The sequence below is a fragment of the Podarcis raffonei genome, chromosome 3 (genome assembly GCF_027172205.1).
Source record: "Podarcis raffonei isolate rPodRaf1 chromosome 3, rPodRaf1.pri, whole genome shotgun sequence".
Lineage (NCBI taxonomy): Eukaryota > Metazoa > Chordata > Lepidosauria > Squamata > Lacertidae > Podarcis > Podarcis raffonei.
Genome location: NC_070604.1, coordinates 59,837,462 through 59,855,589, shown reverse-complemented (window position 1 = coordinate 59,855,589; position 18,128 = coordinate 59,837,462). Strand labels below are relative to the sequence as shown.

Below are 18,128 nucleotides of genomic sequence, written 5' to 3'. Positions count from 1 at the left end.
ATAACTCCAGTGCTCAAAAATTGCACTGGCTGCCCATATGCTCCTAGGCCAGGTTCAAGGTTCTTGTATTAACTTACAAAGGCTTTAACCCCTTGGGTCCCCTGCTCCCTAATATCCCTGCTCAATCACTTTGGTCTTCAGTGAAGTCACTGTTAGTGGTCCCCCATGGCTCAGGTGCATGACTTGTATCCTCAAGGATTTGTGCAATTCAGTATTGTGGGCCGAATTTTGTGGAACTCTCTCCCAGTTGACCTTTCCATTCATGCACACTGTCCCTTTGCTATTCTCTTTGTGCTAGAATAAGCTTCAAAAACCATTTGGTCCAAAGCAGGTAACTATGGTTATCAGCTTTGGAACAAGCCAGGACATTATTCAAACTGTGCTTTGCTATCTTGGCTTGTTCTGAAGCTGATAATCATAGTTTCGCAATTTGTATGAAACAGGAAACTATGGTTAAGTGGAAGCTTACTTGTTCAGATGCTGGTGTCACAAAGGGGCTATGTGTGTAGAAAAAAGAATTACAGTAATGGGTTGAACTGGATGATGCTAGGAATGTTCATCCCAAACTCAAAGATGCTTAATGTACTACAGAATGCCAACTGCATTTTTACTTTCTTTTAACATTTGAATAGCATTTGCTACTCAACGCTGCCTCTTTTCAAAAACTTATTGAAAAGCACTGCTCTGCTGCTGCTTTAAATCTTTAGAAGTTCAATTAAAATAATTCTTTTCTAAAAGTCTGGGGTGGGTTCACGTTTTTCTGTTCCTGTGTTAACAATTGCTAGTTTAATAGTTTACAACTGTGTTGGTATGTGTTTTATACTTATCATACTTTCTGGAACTGATTTATGTAACTGACCATGGGAGGTGTGTGTGTGTGTGTGTCTATCAATTCCCCAAGGAAGTGTGTGGCACATGCTTTTTAGCCATGGGAACGAGCCTCAGGCTATGGAGTGGCTTGCTGCTCTAATATAATGGGCTGACAATGCTATCCTATACATGTCTACTAAGAAATAAGTATATGATTGAGTAGAAAATGCACTGTGAATTGAGCAGTCTCTTTTTTATTAGTATTCAAACATGCCATCTCTTCCATGAACTTGTTAAGTTGGTCATGGTTAAGCCATTGTCGCTCAGCCTCAGACCTCCAACTCAATATTGGGTTAATAATGCCAAGCTGCCTTTGAGAATATTTGTAAGGATTACTGAGCTAAGGCATATGGAATGCTTTGCACATTCCAAGCAGCTAGTATTCAAAAGCAACAAGAAAGTCCACTTGGCTTGTCATATGAATATGAGTGTTGCTTTGTCTATTCTGTTGTGGTTTTAACTTTCTGTTTGTTTTGAATTATGGCTGTAAACTTTTTTAGTGACACTTTTATTGTTTTAATTTCTTGCATTGAGGTTCTCAGTAACAGGAGTGGGAGAACCCTCCCCTCCCACCTTCTAGCATGGACAATGTTCCTGGTGGCCTGTGGTAGCCCAGCAAGCAGGACCTGAGCACAAAATCACCGTTCCCTCCTACAGTTTTCAGCAGTTGGCATTCAGAAAATAATCCTCACCCCGGTATATAAAATAAATACAGCACTCTTTGTTTTTTTAAATAAAAAGTGGCCTTGTTCGAAGGAAACATTTAAATGCAAAACGTTGTGTGCTTTTTTCCATGCATTCTCTCCATTTATGTTTAAATGGCGAGCAGGATGCCACAGTATAAAGTTAATTTGTTTCCTTTGCAGCATGGCAATATTACTGATACTTATTGGAAGGGGTGGGGAGCTAATCTTCCTCGTACTGTAACCTGTTCACTGTCCGAACCTCCAAGACTTCTCTTAAAATAGACTCTCAGTCCTCCAAGGACTGCAGCCAGTCTTAAATAATTCTTGCTCTTAGCTGCAAATCATACTTTAAAAAAAAAAACAAAACTCTTTCACCCCTTCCCCTTTCAACTGTGGATGAATGACCAAAAAGCTCTGGCTGCCCAAAGGCAGAGGTAACTATATGAGGTTGTCTGAGTGCAGTCCCTTGGCTTTTTACTCATTGCATTTTAAGCTGACATTTTATTTTTTTAGTATTCTGTACTTCAGCAGCTCCTTCATAGCACTAACCCCGAGGCCAAGAGATGTCATTTTCTAAAATTGGAATGACATTTTTTTGTGTGTGTGGTCCTTCTCAGCTAATCACTAGAGGCTGCTGGTGAGAGATGTTTGTCTCTATTGTTTCACAGTGTTAAGTGTCTGTTGTTGAGGGACAGCCTTTATAGCTCCAACCTTGGTCAAAACAGCCACCTACAAGGGACACCTACTGAGCTACATGTTCGACTGCAGAGGAACTGATCCCCATTGGTCCCCACAATCCCTTTGGCTCTGAGCCAGTTTCTTCCCAGACATCCCCACAAGCTGTATGCCAGAAAGAGCAAATAGCCCTGGTCTCAGGTGTGTTTCAAGATAAGGCGGTTCTGTGTGTTTTAGAAATCTTATTTTCACCGCTCCTTACAGTATTGTAGAACTGTTCAGATGCTAAGTGCTTTCTTTAAGGTACCTGAGATAGGGTTGCAGCAGTGACAGATCCGTTAATTAAGTCTATCTGATCCCTGCTGCTACACCTGAGAATAGTAAAAACTGCATATGAATTGGTTTCATTAACCAGAAAGATATTGTATAATCTTTGCAGGATTTTTTGAAGTTCTCTTACACTATATAAGGATAAAGGAAAGCCAACCGCCACTCAGACTCCCATTGCAAACAGTTAACGGTATGACTTATATAGGAATAATGCCTTCTGAAATGGAAGTTTAAGATATATTAAAAGCAGTGCGCTTGGTTTTGTACAATATGCCCACAGATTCTTTGGGGCTCTACAGAGGCAGTACTGATAAGCGTAATGGGCAACACCGAGATTGTACAAAAGGATTTGAGCTTGGAAATTTGGCCTAAGAAGGCTTTCGATTTATCATCCTTCCTACGACTTGCCCTCCTGGGATGCACAAACTTCTTGTAGGCATTCCCCATTGCCTCGTGAGTCGGGAGGGGAGTCAAATATTTAAATACACCCCAATGACGAAAATAGTGATGCTTGCGATACCACATTTCATCTGAAATCTTGGGAGAGCTGCTTCTGATTTGTGTGGGGCAGCACAGAGCTTGATGAACTAATGACCATGTAATCTGGTGTTAGGTAGCTTGGTTATGCATGGTTACCATACGCTGCAAATAAATTTCTACCAAGTATTGCAGCTTGTCTTCCATAGGTTACCTGCCAGCTATTTTTGTGTGTGCCAGATTTAGCAATATTACTGAATGCTTAGTACTGAAATTCTTACTTGTATAGTGTTTGAAAACCAGAAGGGTAGATATGCGTGTTGGTAGTGGGCAAAAGCTAATTTTGAGGCTTAATAACTGCTAACACACCAGCCACTACATGGAAGCGTTTGGCTTCTTCTCCTTGCTTTCTGGGCCATTGGGAAGCTATAGCAGTTTCATATAATATAAAAAGAAACACCTACATGTGTTGAACAATACAGGGTTTAACTCTTCAGTGTTAAGAATGCTGAAATGTTCATTCAACACCCATACAAAGTAGCAAAAAGAGTAAGGACTCAGCTATGCAGCTGCAAATAAAACATTTTAAGTATGTTTGAAGTGCAATATACCATGTGACACTAGATGGCAATGGCGAGCCTTATGGAAAATTCAATGTATTTTTAAAAATGCTTTTAACAAAGCGTTTTCCAAACAGTTTTTATAGGTTTCACTTAACTGCATATATGTTATTCAATGGCTATCTAGTGCAAATAAGGTATTATAGGTTTAAATCCATTGGTGATTGAAGTTAGCATTCTTATGTTGTGCTGTATTTCCAATGTGTTATGTGCCAGTTATGAAATATTGATTTTTATATGGTCTTAAGCGGCTTTTATTGTTTGGAGGTTACTACTGTTTATGAAGGCTTTCCCCCTTAATATATTTCTATATATTGTTGTCTATGCTTTCTCATGTTGCTGTTCAGCCTAGTAAAGCTTGAAAAGTAACTTGTGCTGGAGATTCATGATTTGAGGCAATCTAATATGTCTACTTTTCCTTGTTGCCTGAAAAAGAGCTCTGTGCTCAAAATGGAGTAGAATCAATATTTCTTCTTCTCATTTGGATTAATCTATCTATCTTCTGAATTTTACTGGGTTTGTTTCTGTTTTGCGGTGCTGTCCTGTTGGCATGTACAGTTTAGTACAGCTAAGTAGCTTAGTGTTGCATGATCCATGTTCGGAGGCAATCTGCAGTCTGTAGGGAAGTATTTCTTGGCTATATGTAGTGACAGTGGTATAAGCTCCAGGCCACTCTCTGACCGCTGAAATACCGTAATTTACCTTTCTTCCTTAGATGAACGAAAACTGAAAAGTCTCATGTTTCCTTCCTTTCCCCACGGATTTTCCTTCACTAGTTTAGGTGAACCAAATTGCTTGCCAACAACTCCCTTCTAATATTTCCTGCAAAATAAGATTCCTTCAAGGGCCTATGTGATCTCTAGGTTCTCCTGGAGTAATTTTTCTTTCTTTCTTTCTTTTTGCCAATTATTTGTATTGATGTTCCAAATTTCAATCCAGTCATCACAGATTATTATAAATTAATACCAAATTAATACAGTTTTAATTAAATGACTTCCCACTTACCATTGTTGATGCAACCTTAGCTTCTAATATTACTGTGTATTTTACATTATCTCCAGTTACAACTTATTACCCAAAATTATCCCTTTATTGCCAGCTGTATTCTTAGCAGTTTCCATTTGTGTTGAAAAATTATTTAAAGCATTTACATACTTTTGTAAAACTTCAAGTGAGAATATAATACTTATTTTCCTTTTGTTCTGTGTATGACAGTTCTTTTTATATATATAAATTTTTATTGGAAATTTTATTTACAACATAACATAAACCCCCACTCCCCAATACAGAAATCCACCCTTATGAAACATGAACATAACACACAATAGGCATAACATACAACAATACAAACAACCAAATAAAAGACTTCCTTTATCCTGTATCGGGCCTCCTTATTTACTTCTTATAAGCTGTTTCCTTTATGAGTAATTATTAAGATTTTTCTAATTATAACTTAAATATTCACAAAGTCTCCTGCAGACATTAATCGAAACAGTTCTGATATATAACCTTCATATATAAAAGGTAAATCTTCATTGGCCTTATTCTCTGCCATTTATATCAAACGTCTTCATTCCCAAAGATGACCTTGAGCGGCATTCCTTTCTGGGTGCCTGCAGTACTATTATGGTTGTTGTTCAGTGCATAGCTCAGGCATGTCCAAAGTCCATTTAGGGGGGTGCTGGTCGATTTAATCCGGCCCCCGTGGCAGTAAATGTCCTGGGGTAAAATCATAAGAAAAGCTCAACAACTCCAATCCTAAAAAACCTCACGCATGTTCACTTCATCAAATCTGGCTCTCTTTGAAAAAAGTTTTGACACCCCTGGCATAGCTGGTATCTCAAGGTTAACTCTGGTTCTCCCTCCTCTTCCCCAGCTTGGCACTTCCATCCCATAAAACTCCAAGATGTACATTGTTGTCCAAAAGCAACAGTCCTTGCCTTTGTTCGCAGCAAGTTCCAAGATCTCTCCATTTTCTTCTCCTTTAAATCTCATCAACGCAGAGGTGTGGGGGGGGAGGTATTTCTCTCAGTACCATCCTGCAGAGAGTCTGGGACCACCTTCCCTTCCTGCTTTCTTCCATCAGCATACTCAAGGGTCTGCACTGCCTCTCAATTGGAGTCGCCGAGTCTCTCCATGTTGTTCACAGTCTATTCTCTTTGCGCCACCACACCAAGATTTTACTTTAGCCTTGTCAAGAATAGCAAGAGTTTATCTCAAATTTTCTAGATCCAAATTCCCACAGTCTTTTCAGGGGAAGTTCTCAAACACCCTCCAATAAACAAAAGGCTCACCCCCTCTTTTATCCTTTAAACCAGGGGTTGGCAACCGAAGGCCCATGGGCCAGTAGCGGCCCACGAGGCTTGTCTAACTGGCCCATGCCACACCCCCGCTGCCCCCCCACTCTTACTGGCGCAGTGCGGTGCTGCGGGGACTGGCTTCCGGGTTGATGGTGTGTGCACACGGGCACAGGTGCTCCTCCAACCGGCCCATCCTCGGATAAGGTTGCCGACCTCTGATTTAAACATTCCATACACAGATTCAGATTCTTACTTGTAGTCATTAATCATTATTTCAATAATCATTATTTCAGGAGGCGGTCTCCAAATAACCCAAGAGACTTCAAAATATAACAAAGACACCACCCTCTCCATTTTCCACTTCCCAACACATTTGGAATCCTTTCTGATTTCAAACCTCAGTCCTTTGCAGCCGTTTAGCCCGCAGTTCTGATGTCAAGCACCTTTTCCAGTGAGCATCCTTGCCTAATGCCAGTTGAGTCCGAAAATTACAAGGGTGATCCCCCACTTGCATCATGGTGGAGGACTTAGCACCCAGTGCCTCCCCCCCGCCACAATCTGCTGAGGAGGGGAGCATTGAGGCGTCAGGCCCCCTAGTCCTCCCGTACCACCAGGAGGTTTCAGAGAGCGATTTTCTCCCCATTTGCTCTCCTCTCTGCCACTTACGCCTCTCTCCTATGTAGAGAGAGCCTCCGCCATCACATGGACGAGAAACAGGAAGTATCTAATGGAATAATTTTTCCATTTTGATCTTTTCCCCCAGGCCTGATTTAGGGACAAGCTATTCTGGTGCACTGGTTGAAGGGAGGGAGAAATGGGGTGTCTTCCAGATACTTTGGACTATAACTCCCATCAGCACCAGCAAGCATAGCCACTGTTGTGCTGACTGGGGCTGATGAGAGTTGTAACCCAACATTTGGGGGATACTAGGTTGGGGAAGGCTGGTCAAGACCATCTGGCAAGATTACCTGGGAAAGGCATTCCTTTCTGACAGGTAAGGTCCAGAAGATGGTGCGGATGTAATCCTCTTTCATCCCATGTGACAAATACTAATTCCTCACCTTTCTATTTTAACGTAACGTGTACATGAAACTACTGGGAACAGTAATTCAACAAAATGGGATTCAGTGCCATTATAAAGATATTCTATTGTCTCTTCTTCTCCTTGGATCAGTGGAATTCCTGAGTGAGCTGGGATCACTAGTAGTCACAACAATGAGGACCAATAAACTAATGCTCAATCTGATAAGGCAGAATTTGATAGTAGTAAGTAGATCTCTAGACTGAGAAGAAGGTAGATAGCCTTCTCTGGATGGGGTTGCACTTTTTCTGAAGGAGCAGAGTCACAGAGCAGAAATACATTCATCATTTGGTTTTACAGATGCCTGCCATGAGCAGGAGCTTTGCCTGCTGCACCAACTATACGCTGAAAAAGTCCCCCTGTTCAGTGGCTTGGTACTAAAGATTGCTGGTATTTAAAAAGGAGGAGAATGCATGTGTGCCTAAGTGTATGGGACACACTGGATCACAGCAAGTATTTTTTCAGGAAAAAGAATGGTTTGATCATTTTTGAATAAGCAAAGTGAACTATTTATCAAAGGCAGTGTAATTTGAGCGATCATGACTGACCTCCCATGTCTGAAATGCAACATGATTTGCTGCTACAATTTTTAATATTAATTTGAAATAATTTATGAGTAAAACTAGCTTTTGATGAGAAAAGGAGGCTAAATATTGGCCCCAGAGCAATCAATTTCCTGTAAAACAATCATATTCTCTTCTAAGCATTTTGAAATAGAAACAAATAGGCATTGATTAAATAGGATTTGTAAGTTGTGTGGTAAAACTAAGACCATCTTGCCTATTTGTGTTATGCAGAATATTGCTCCCTTTCATCCTCAGTCCAGTATTCATGAGGATGTGAGTCTCAAATGACAGGTAAGCTGCAGAAGATTCAAGTTCATTTCTGTTCTGTCACTGCTAATTAGGTTGCAGCGGAGCTTTTCTACAGTAAGATGTTTTGCCAAACCTGTCTAAAGCACTTTCTGCAACCCTTTGACACCACACTGGTATCTCCCGAGATCACTGAAGGTGTTACTGAATGTGAAATTGGCTTAGAAGTGATTATCATTATTTACTCCATAGAATATCTGATGTCATTTTTGCATTCAGTCAACTAGAGAATTACTTGAAAGGGGAAAGATTCAGGTTGCACTTGATGCATTAATCCAGACGCTTGGTAATAGACAATGGTTGCTTTATGTTTGCTGCAGTTTCCGGCCACCTGGCATGTCGCTTTCCCCTGTCGCTTGGGAATGTTCCATGCATTGTGGAAATAGTGAGTGCATGTCTATCCCACATGTACCCTCATTGTTTGCAAAATATTGCAAGACTTTTGAAGGCTCATTTTGGGGTGGCTGAGCAATTCCATTCTAACCGTTATTTGAGTATTGTTCTGTATACAACCCAAGCCCTTGCAGTTTGTCCTTCAATGCCTAATAGTATTCTCATTAAAAACGATAATAAGGCTCATTTGGCACCTGTCTCTGAAAATTGTATCTGACAAATGTAAACAACCACTGCTTTGTGCCACCCTTTCCTTTTTCTTTCCTATACAGTGGTACCTTGGTTCTTGAACTTAATCCATTCTGGGAGTCTGTTCAACTGCCCAAACTGTTTGAAAACCAAGGCACAGCTTCCGATTGGCTGCAGGAGCCTCCTGCACTCAAGTGGAAACCTCGTCGGACATTTGGCTTCCAAAAACGTTCGCAAACTGGAACACTTACTTCCAGGTTTGCAGCATTCAGGAGCCAATTTGTTCGACAACTAAGCCATTTGAGAACCAAGGTACTGTTGTACCTGCAAACTATGTAGCACTCATGTACAACCTATCCAGATCCCCTTCCAGTTAACCTGTCCTCTGCATGGAGTGGCTACTGGTGCAGTCTGCACAAAGGATTATGCAATTTTAATGTGCAGAATTTGCACTGGATTGTACTTGCTTTCTGAGGTGTTCCTTTCGGCACTACTTCTTTGTAGTAAAGAACAAAATGGAATTTCCCATTTGGGTGATTACCTCTATTTCCATGTTGCCTCCATCACTACTGTACGTATTGCTGTTCGGTGGCAACTCTCAGTTGCAGATTTCTCTGTATTCCTCCTAGGTTTGTTTTATCAGGTAAAGTGTGGGATGAGCCATTCCCATCCTGTTTACATTACCCTTTTTCCTTCTTCCCATCCACAGGTTTTGTGCTATAATGAGTGGGGCCGTGTCCCACTCTTGAGCTCCCTTGATCTCTGTGTGTTCTGTTTATAGGTTTTTCCATGAGACTAGGAGCCCTGATCTTGTGGAACCTCTGACTTGCACTGAATGTGCAGAGGAGATGACAGCACTACTTGATCCTTTGCAAATTGATATGCTGGCAGGAAGCTCTTCCATCATGAGAGAAGATTTTGCCCTTAGATGGTAGAGCAGATGGGGAAATGCAGCATCTCATGCTTTTGGAAGCTCAAGCTAGAAAGGAAGTAGAGAATCAGATTTCAAGGAGTCCAAAGAGAGGTGTAATTTTCTGTAGCGTTCTGTTTGCTGTTGTTTCAGATGACTGTATAGGTCTGTTTTTTCCCTGAATTTGGCTGGTATGTATTCCTACTTGTTGAATCAGGTTCTTTACTATTTCCAGCCTACATGATGAAGAAGAAGAAGAAGAAGAAGAAGAAGAAGAAGTAATACCTGAAGTACAGTGATCTGAGAGGTTGAAAGCTAACTGATATATTGTGAGATAGCATGGGGTGAACAATATGCAGCCTTTTCATATTTCCAGCTGCTTTCTGTCAATTGCTCTCCTCAGATTAGTCTCGATTAGTACACTTCAGAATGAGTTTAATTTGCATCAGTTTTAGTAACATTCAGTGTTTCCTAAATATCAAGGTTATTTTTAACCTCAGCTATGGATGAGGAAATGACTTTGGCTTGAAAGGAAATATGCACCAGATATACCATGTCATATCTAATTTGTAGTGTTAATTCCTGATTAGCTGGCATTCTGCCTGGATTTTGAAATGAGTCTTGGCAGTTTCTTATTTATTTGGTATGTCATTAAGGTATGATAATGCTCTTTGGAAATATTAGTGAAGTATTCAGATCAGAGGTGAGTTGATTTGTTTTTACATTGCTTTTTATATTAGTGGTTATAAACACTATCCCATGTTTGAAAGAATGGGTGCATGTGCTAGCCTTGCCCTGCCATTGTGCAGAATGGCCACACCCACCCACCCACCAGGCGTGCCCCCTTGCCGCTACGATTGAGGGACCGTGTGACGTCAGCATGTCAAGTGCACACACCCCGTGGCGTGATGACGTCACTTGCGCATGCCACAGAGCATGCTGACATGTTGTGCTGATGCCCTGCGGTGTGTGACATGTGGGTGTGAGAGAGGGGCTGCCCGTTCATTGAGATTTGGGGGTTGGAGCTCAGCCCTCACTGCCCCACATAGATTGCACCCCTGCCACCTACTGTGTGTTCATTTGCTGTATTGAAGGAGCTATAGTTGCTCACATGGAGGAGCATTATGTGCATAGAGACTCTTCACATGGCAGCCAAATGTACAGACAAAGGGGGGTACTATCTACAGTAATAAAATGAACATTATGATGGAGCTTTGCCCATGTTGATGAATAAAAACTGTGCGCTTTAACCACAGGGAAGAATGGTTTCTTATTATCCTCTTAACCTACCACCCTTGGGAATATATGTGCACAAGTGACATTTAAAACATATAATAGACTATGCTGATTCATTGTTCTTAATGATACTTTCATATACTTAATGATTCCATAATTTGTATTGAAATTTATTTGGAGGGGGAACTAGACTTTCCTGACTGTGTAGTATGAGATACATGCCACATATTCTTAATTTTGCAATAAACTATCATGTCATTATGTTTTCTGAACATAATGCAGTCACAACAGAATAATATAGCTACCACAAAAGTGGAGTTTCCCACACAACAGAGTAAAAGGCTGCGTCTTCAGCATACAGTGGAAGCTGTACAATGAAGATGTTAAACATACCCCCACGGGCAGGAAATTCCACAGTTTAAGGGCTGCTACCAAGAAAGCGGGTGGCGCTGTGGGTAAAACCTCAGTGCCTAGGACTTGCTGATCGCAAGGTCGGTGGTTCGAATCCCCGCGGCGGGGTGAGCTCCTGTTGTTCGGTCCCAGCTCCTGCCCACCTAGCAGTTTGAAAGCACCCCTAAGTGCAAGTAGATAAATAGGTACCGCTTTATAGCGGGAAGGTAAACGGCGTTTCCGTGTGCAGCGCTGGTGCTGGTTTGCCAGATGCCGCTTAGTCACGCTGGCCACGTGACCCGGAAGTGTCTCCGGACAGCGCTGGCTCCCGGCCTCTTGAGCAAGATGAGCGCGCAACCCTAGAGTCAGACACGACTGGCCCCTATGGGCAGGGGTACCTTTACCTTTACCTTACCAAGAAAGCCTAGGCCACCATCCCCTACACTTCTGAGGATGGAGGAAGTAAGAAGAGAACCTAGTGCACTTGCGTGATCTACAAATACCTTCATTTCATCCTCAATGTCTTTTGACAGAGCACCACAGAGCCTTTGGCCTCCTGAATATATTTTGTTTTGAAGTCAAGGAGTTAAGTTTTATGTGGACATTTTGAATGTTCTTGTGAAGTAGTCGTATTCATCCATGAACTGCCTTTCACTCAAGGCAGCATACAATAGAAACAGGGTGTGTTTTTTTAGAAAGTAGACACATGCTTTTTAAAACAGTACAGTATAATACTATGCAAAATAGACACCCATGGCAGAGACCCTTTCACCCAGTTGTGGTATATCAGTTGTGGCCATGACACAAAACATAGGGAACTGCCTTAAAGCAGGCCAGACTGTTTCATTCATCTAGCCTTGTATTGTCTGATTATGATTAGCAGCCATTCTCACAAGCCTTTCCCATCACCTGCTTCTTGAGACCCTTTTAACTAGTGATCTTAGAAGGACTGAACCTGGGACTTCTTGCATGCAAAGCATATGCTCTACCAGGAGCCATTGTCCCTTCCCTGAAGCCGTGATACAAGTCAGCAGAATGGGCACGAACCTGGAAATGCTAGGTGTCAGTCTCAATCTGTATCAATACATTTACAAGATGGGTCAAAACACCCAAATACAAATTTACTTTGAGTTCAGTTTGTAACCAGTTGAATTAAAAACCGAATTAAAAACCCAGTGTGCATTCCATTGCTGTGCACAGTGGAAATTTACCGTTACTGGCTTGGCTGGTTTTTTGCAAGCAGTAAATGGCAAACTCTGAAGTTGCTTGTGCACTGTCGCCACTAGTTAGCACTAATCAGGATTTAGATTCCTAAAATTAATAGGGGCTTTGAAGGACAGCAATTAGGAACATTAATCTTCCAAACGAGTCCATGTGAGATCCATTGGTACTTTTACATTTATATACTTGAGGGCACTTAAGCCATTAAAAAGGGTAATGGCTGCCCTTAAGGCGTGTGTGTTAAAGCAGTATGTCAATTTGGTATTGTGACAGCAGACAATGATAACATTGCTTAAAGGAATACCACTCTTCATTTTATCAGTTTAACTTTCTATAGCAGTGGAAGGTTTTGCTGCAGAATGGTTCTAGCACTATTATAATCTTAAAGCAGGCAAGATTTGAACATTAAGTTTTGTCATGACAGATGCTGATTAAAAAGGTCCCTCAGTGAGAATAGTGTTGTAACTTTTCAGAGGCTTTAATGTTGTTTCCTGGTACGTTTCCTCGCCTCCCCCCTTTCCATTCTGTAATCTGCCATCCTTGACAGTTGCTCTGACATAGCAATCAGCTGAGTAGAAAACAGTGCTCTTTGTTTTTGTTTGACAGTCTAAAGTGATACATAAATGCCTAATATATAAAAGACTTCACTCGGGTGGAAATAGAACTGATTTTAGATGCTTTAGAAAATCAGTCCAGTGTTGTCAGAGATATTAAAGTTCTGTTTGCTACCAAACAACATCCAGTTGTTTTGAATTTCTCCATTATTTCCTAAGGAGTGAATTCCCCCCCACACTGTTGCCCCCCCAAAGTTGATTGATCTTGATGATAAATGCATGTCAGTATCTGCCACTTCTTCTGTTAAATATGGAGTGACACCTTAGCTGACTGAGCTAGTAGGAGTGTTTCAGATTCTAACTCATTTCCAAGTTGCCATCCACCCTCAACTTGAACCTCTACAGGTTTTGCTTCAGGTGAGCATGTTCAGAAACACCAGGGTTGTGGCAAAACTTCATCCTTAAGGGGAAGCTTTTAACCTAGTGTGCGTATGAACTCAGGCTTTGGTCCAACACACTTTTCTGAACTTGTACCAGGTGTGTGGTTTATTATAAGCCCTGAACAAAGGTTATGCCATAACAATAAATCATGTAATGTTGTATGAAGACAAAGAGCCGTATTAAAGCCTAATCATCAGCACCCCACTAAAGCCACCTCATCAGCACCCCACTCTCCTCTCCCTGTGCAGCCAGCACCCTACCCAGATCTGCTCCAGGGGATTGTGGGAAGTCCTAGAACTCGGTGGGGGGGCTCAGGGGAGAGGAGGGGGGAGAAAGTTATATTATGTAACCAGAAATCATTGCACTGATGGAGCATCCATGTAGTGCTATGTTGCTATGTTGGGTACAGGCCAAAATAGCAGGTTTGGAAATAGGTTATACAGATGGTTGACTATAAAGTTCATTGGACTTGTTTTGTAAACTGCAGTGCTACTGTCAGTTCCACTTGTGACCTGTCCCTTCACTTTCCATGAAAATACGGCCAACTTATTAAAGCAGGTCTGTTATGAACCTTGTGTCATGTAATATGCAGAATATTACTGCCATTGGGTATTACATGATCATATTTCAGTGACTCAGTTGATGTATAGAATAAATTATTTCAGGATAGGCATCAGACTCTGATACAGAATTTTATACATTTAGTGTGCTTGTTTCCCACAATATTATTGCTTAAAGTGAACATACAAAGCTGACATGCTGAGAAAGATCACTGGTCCATCCAGCTCAATATTACCACCTCTGACAGGTTCTGACGATAAGGTGATTCCCATCACCTCCTGTTTGATCTTTTTCTACTGAAGATACCAAGGTTTGACCTTGGCATAGGCTCTACTACAAAGCAATGGCCCTTCTCCAGTGACGTTGGCAATTCAATTTGGTTGAAAAGGTTATTTATTGCATAATATGTGATTTAATTTGACCACATTTTAAGTATTAATACACTTGAAATCTCCTGACCTGCACCTCTTAATAAGCTTTAATTGCCCATTTAATTGTTAAATTATGCTGTTTTAGTGAGCTTAAATTTATTATACATTTTAATTCTGGAAGTTTGTAATGTTTTGATGAAATTGTTTTATTGTGTGTTTTAATAATGTTTGGACATATTTTTATAACTGGTTTAGAACTGCAAGCCACTTTGAAGCCATTTTGGCTATTAAGCAGTTTATAAATCAATAAATAATAATAATAATAATAATAATAATAATAATAATAATAATAATAATAATATATTGTTTTCAGTAATTAATTGATATCCACTGCATAAAGATGCCTACTAAAAGTCTATAATATGGTCATAGTCTAGGTTTCGTTGTTGCAAACAATTAGTTTCTTGTAGAAGTTCCATAATGTAGGGTTGGCATACAAATAGCTCAAAAATGGCAAAATTAAAACAACAACAACAACAACTTTGCCCCCCCAAAAAAACAGCTCAACAACTTTTCTGTCCAGATTTTCACTGTATGAAATATGGCAACCCTACATAATGCTAATGAATAAATCTATATATGAAGAGTAGGCAAGCCTTTTATTGAACCTAGTAGAAACAAAACTGCATGATACAATTTTGTATTTTTTCCTTAAAAAATTATAGATTGCCCCCCAGCAATGCTTCCATCGTGGTGTTATGCTAGCAGTGCATGCATTTATGAGGTTTTTGAACTTTTGTGGTATTAATAGACCTTTTGATCAGTGTTATCGTTTTGTGCAGACAGTGGTGGCATTCCTTTTGTATCCTTTATTAATATAGTGCACAGTAATGGAAAATGTGCATGGTTTAAACCTTAAAGAGTGTGTGCCTATAAACCTGGATATATAAAGCAGCTGAGATTACTCATAGTTGAACTCTCAGTTGGTGCCGATGTAATTTGGTGTAACATTATGGTTTCCTACTGGGATAGCTTTTAGCTGCATTTTAGCACTTTTGTATCAGTATTGCTACATAAGAAGGTTGGCAGTTTGTAGCCTCTACAATACATGGTGTTGTGAAATGCATGGCTTCTCACCTGTTAAAAGTTATTTTAAGGGCACGCAGACACACGTTTTTTGGATGAAAATGGGAAATGCACCAAATAACAGTGGCTTTGTCAGGATATAGTGACAAATTCGAACCTGTCAAACTGATCATTGTAATAAAGGTATTGAAAATCAGGAGTAGGCTCATTGGAAGCTGCCTTGTTTTGAATCAGACCAATGGTCCCATCTAGCTCATATTGTTTATGTGTAGACTATGCAGCTTGTTTTTGCAGACTATGCAGCTTGTTTGATGCTTTTGTTCTCTTTTCCCTCCTATAAAAACCATGCAAGACACTTTCAACTTTTTAAAATGTTACCAAAACAAAAACAAGCCAGAGCTCTGCAGACAACATTTTGGACAGCTTCACCTCTTGCAAAGCCAATAGGCCTAGAGCAGGCATGTCCAATTCCCAAGCGACTGTGATCTACTCCCAGTATAAAAAAAACGGGCAGTGATCTACCCATTGTCATTGGAGGGAGAAGGAGCGTGGGGGGGGGGGTGGATTGCCCAGAGTTGTTGAGCTCTTTTGGGGGAGGACTGCACAGAGTTTTTTTAGCTTTCCCCCAGTAACCTTTTGTACACGATAAGGATCCTGCGATCTACCAGGATCAGCCGTGGATCTACAGATAGATCACGATCTACTGGTTGGACATCCCTGACCTAGAAAAACCTAGAGATATACAGGAAGAAAAGTATAAAGCACAGAAACAAAGAGATATTGTTCAAGCCTTTGTGGGGAGTCTGATTCAACTGTGGCCTCAATGTCACTGTCATTGTGTTTTTTCTCAGAAAGGGAGGGAACCTCCAAAATCACCCAATTTGCCTCATTATATGGCTCTCGCATGGAGCTGATAAACATTCCTTACACTATATTAGACTGTTTATCCGTCAGACTCAGTATTGTCTCAAGCTGGCTATGACTTTCCAAAGAATCAGACAAAGGTCCTTCCCATCACCTGTTGCCTGATCATTTTTAATTTAAGATGCTACAGATCTACGTAGGCAGCTTTTACATGCAAAGCATGTTCTCTTCTATTGAGCTGCAGCCTCTCCCCATTTTTAATCTTCCTCCTCCTGAGGCAGGCAATATCTGTTGCCTTTCCTTAAGACTAAAATGAAGGTTTATTACCTTTGACTTTGAAAAAAGGTCTTTGTGCTCATATTTGCTTAGTTATTTTTCATAAAAAAGCACAACTTCTTATTCCATGCACTTTTCTTCATAATGTCTCCATTCTGTAATTAAGATTGCCTACTTCTCACTTGATATCAAATACAACACAGTAAGTTTTGCTTGTAGAAGAGGCAGGACGCCACCTGTTCTTTCATATAACTTCCCTCCTTGCAGTATACATGTTTCTGGAGCAAGAACTATACAGTACTGTAGTTCAGGAATGGGGAATGTTTGCCCATCATGTTGGTGTGAGGTTGATGTTGCAGTCCAACAACATATGGCAGCCATCTCTGTTTCTCCATCCCTGCTGTAGTTCTCCTAGCAGAACTTTAATTCACCCTTCCATGCGTTCTGGGTTCTTCAGCTTTTCTTGAAGCAAAACATCTGAAACTACACTGAATTGCAAAAATAAAACCATTCCTCCCCTTCAAAGCCAGTTCTTTCACCTCTTCCCACAATGGGCTGAATCTCGAATTTCCTTGGCATTCATTTTACCTTAACAGCAGCAACTGTATAAAGATGCAGTCCTCAGATCTAGGGGCTTGTTGACTGGTGTTTAAGTTTGTATAGTATCTCTCTATCTTCCTCCCTTTTGTTGATAGATCAATAGTAGTAAGTCAATAACATTAAATTAAAACCCTGGCAATGCAAGTATTAGTGCATTTTGTTCTCTTTCACTCTGGATTTTGCTAAATCTCAAGTTTAATTCAGTGTTTGTAGTACCTTACTTTGCAGTCTCTCCTCAGTTCTTACTCAATTTGTCCCATCCATCTTTCACCGTTTCACATGCTCCTTTAAATATTTATTTTCTTACATTTATATCCCACTTTCCTTCCATCGTGGAGTTCAATACAGTATATATGTGGTTCCCAGGCAGTCATTCATTCATGCATTGACCACAACTAGATCTGCTTTACTTTAGCAAGGTGGTGGCCTCATGTGCCTTCGGACCATACCCTTTGAGCACAGTACTAAACCACATGAAGTTGAGTTGCTTGGCTTGTGATTTCTGACCCATTGAAGGGATTTCTTTGAACCTGACAAATTGTAAGCAAATTATGATGAGGGACAATGTTATTCAAATTTTCTTTTAAAAATAGTACTCCTGGTATGGAAACTTGGGAACTTTTTTCATTCTTTTTCCCTTTAGAAAACACTTTGGATAAGATTATATGCAAGTACTCTTAGATCTGATATTTAAGACATAACATATTTCCCCCCTTTCCTTTCTTTTAGGGGGTTGCACCTTTAATGATGGTCCAGGGCCCTGCGATTACCATCAAGACCCATATGACGACTTTGACTGGGTTCATGTTAGTGCTCAAGAGCCTCACTACTTGCCACCTGAGATGCCTCCAGGTAAGAGTTACTACAGTGATGGTGAAAGCTAAATACATTGATTCTGTGGAATATGGCTAGGATTATAGTACCCAGTAGTGCCCATCACACAGAAAGGTCTTTGATCCAGTCAACATTCCTTAAGTGGGGCATGGGAGGTTGGTGGCGGGGGGTTGCTGTTGTTTTGCTGATCTCATTCAGCCTCCACACCACTTTCTACACTGTTCTGAAGGTGGAATTGACAATTCTTGTTCTACGAGAGAGAGAGAGAGAGAGAGAGAGAGAGAGAGAGAG

The 18,128-nt window shown here is 40.7% G+C and overlaps 1 protein-coding gene across 8 annotated transcripts in view; it reads left to right on the top strand.

Annotated features, from left to right (window-relative positions):
• Positions 1–18,128, top strand: part of PTPRK (protein tyrosine phosphatase receptor type K) — a 334,736-nt gene that overhangs the window by 63,930 nt on the left and 252,678 nt on the right. For all 8 annotated transcript variants that reach the window (XM_053381865.1, XM_053381864.1, XM_053381866.1 and 5 more), the window contains exon 2: positions 17,733–17,855. In XM_053381865.1, coding sequence (XP_053237840.1) covers positions 17,733–17,855 — 123 coding nt within the window. The remainder of the gene's footprint in view (positions 1–17,732; positions 17,856–18,128) is intronic.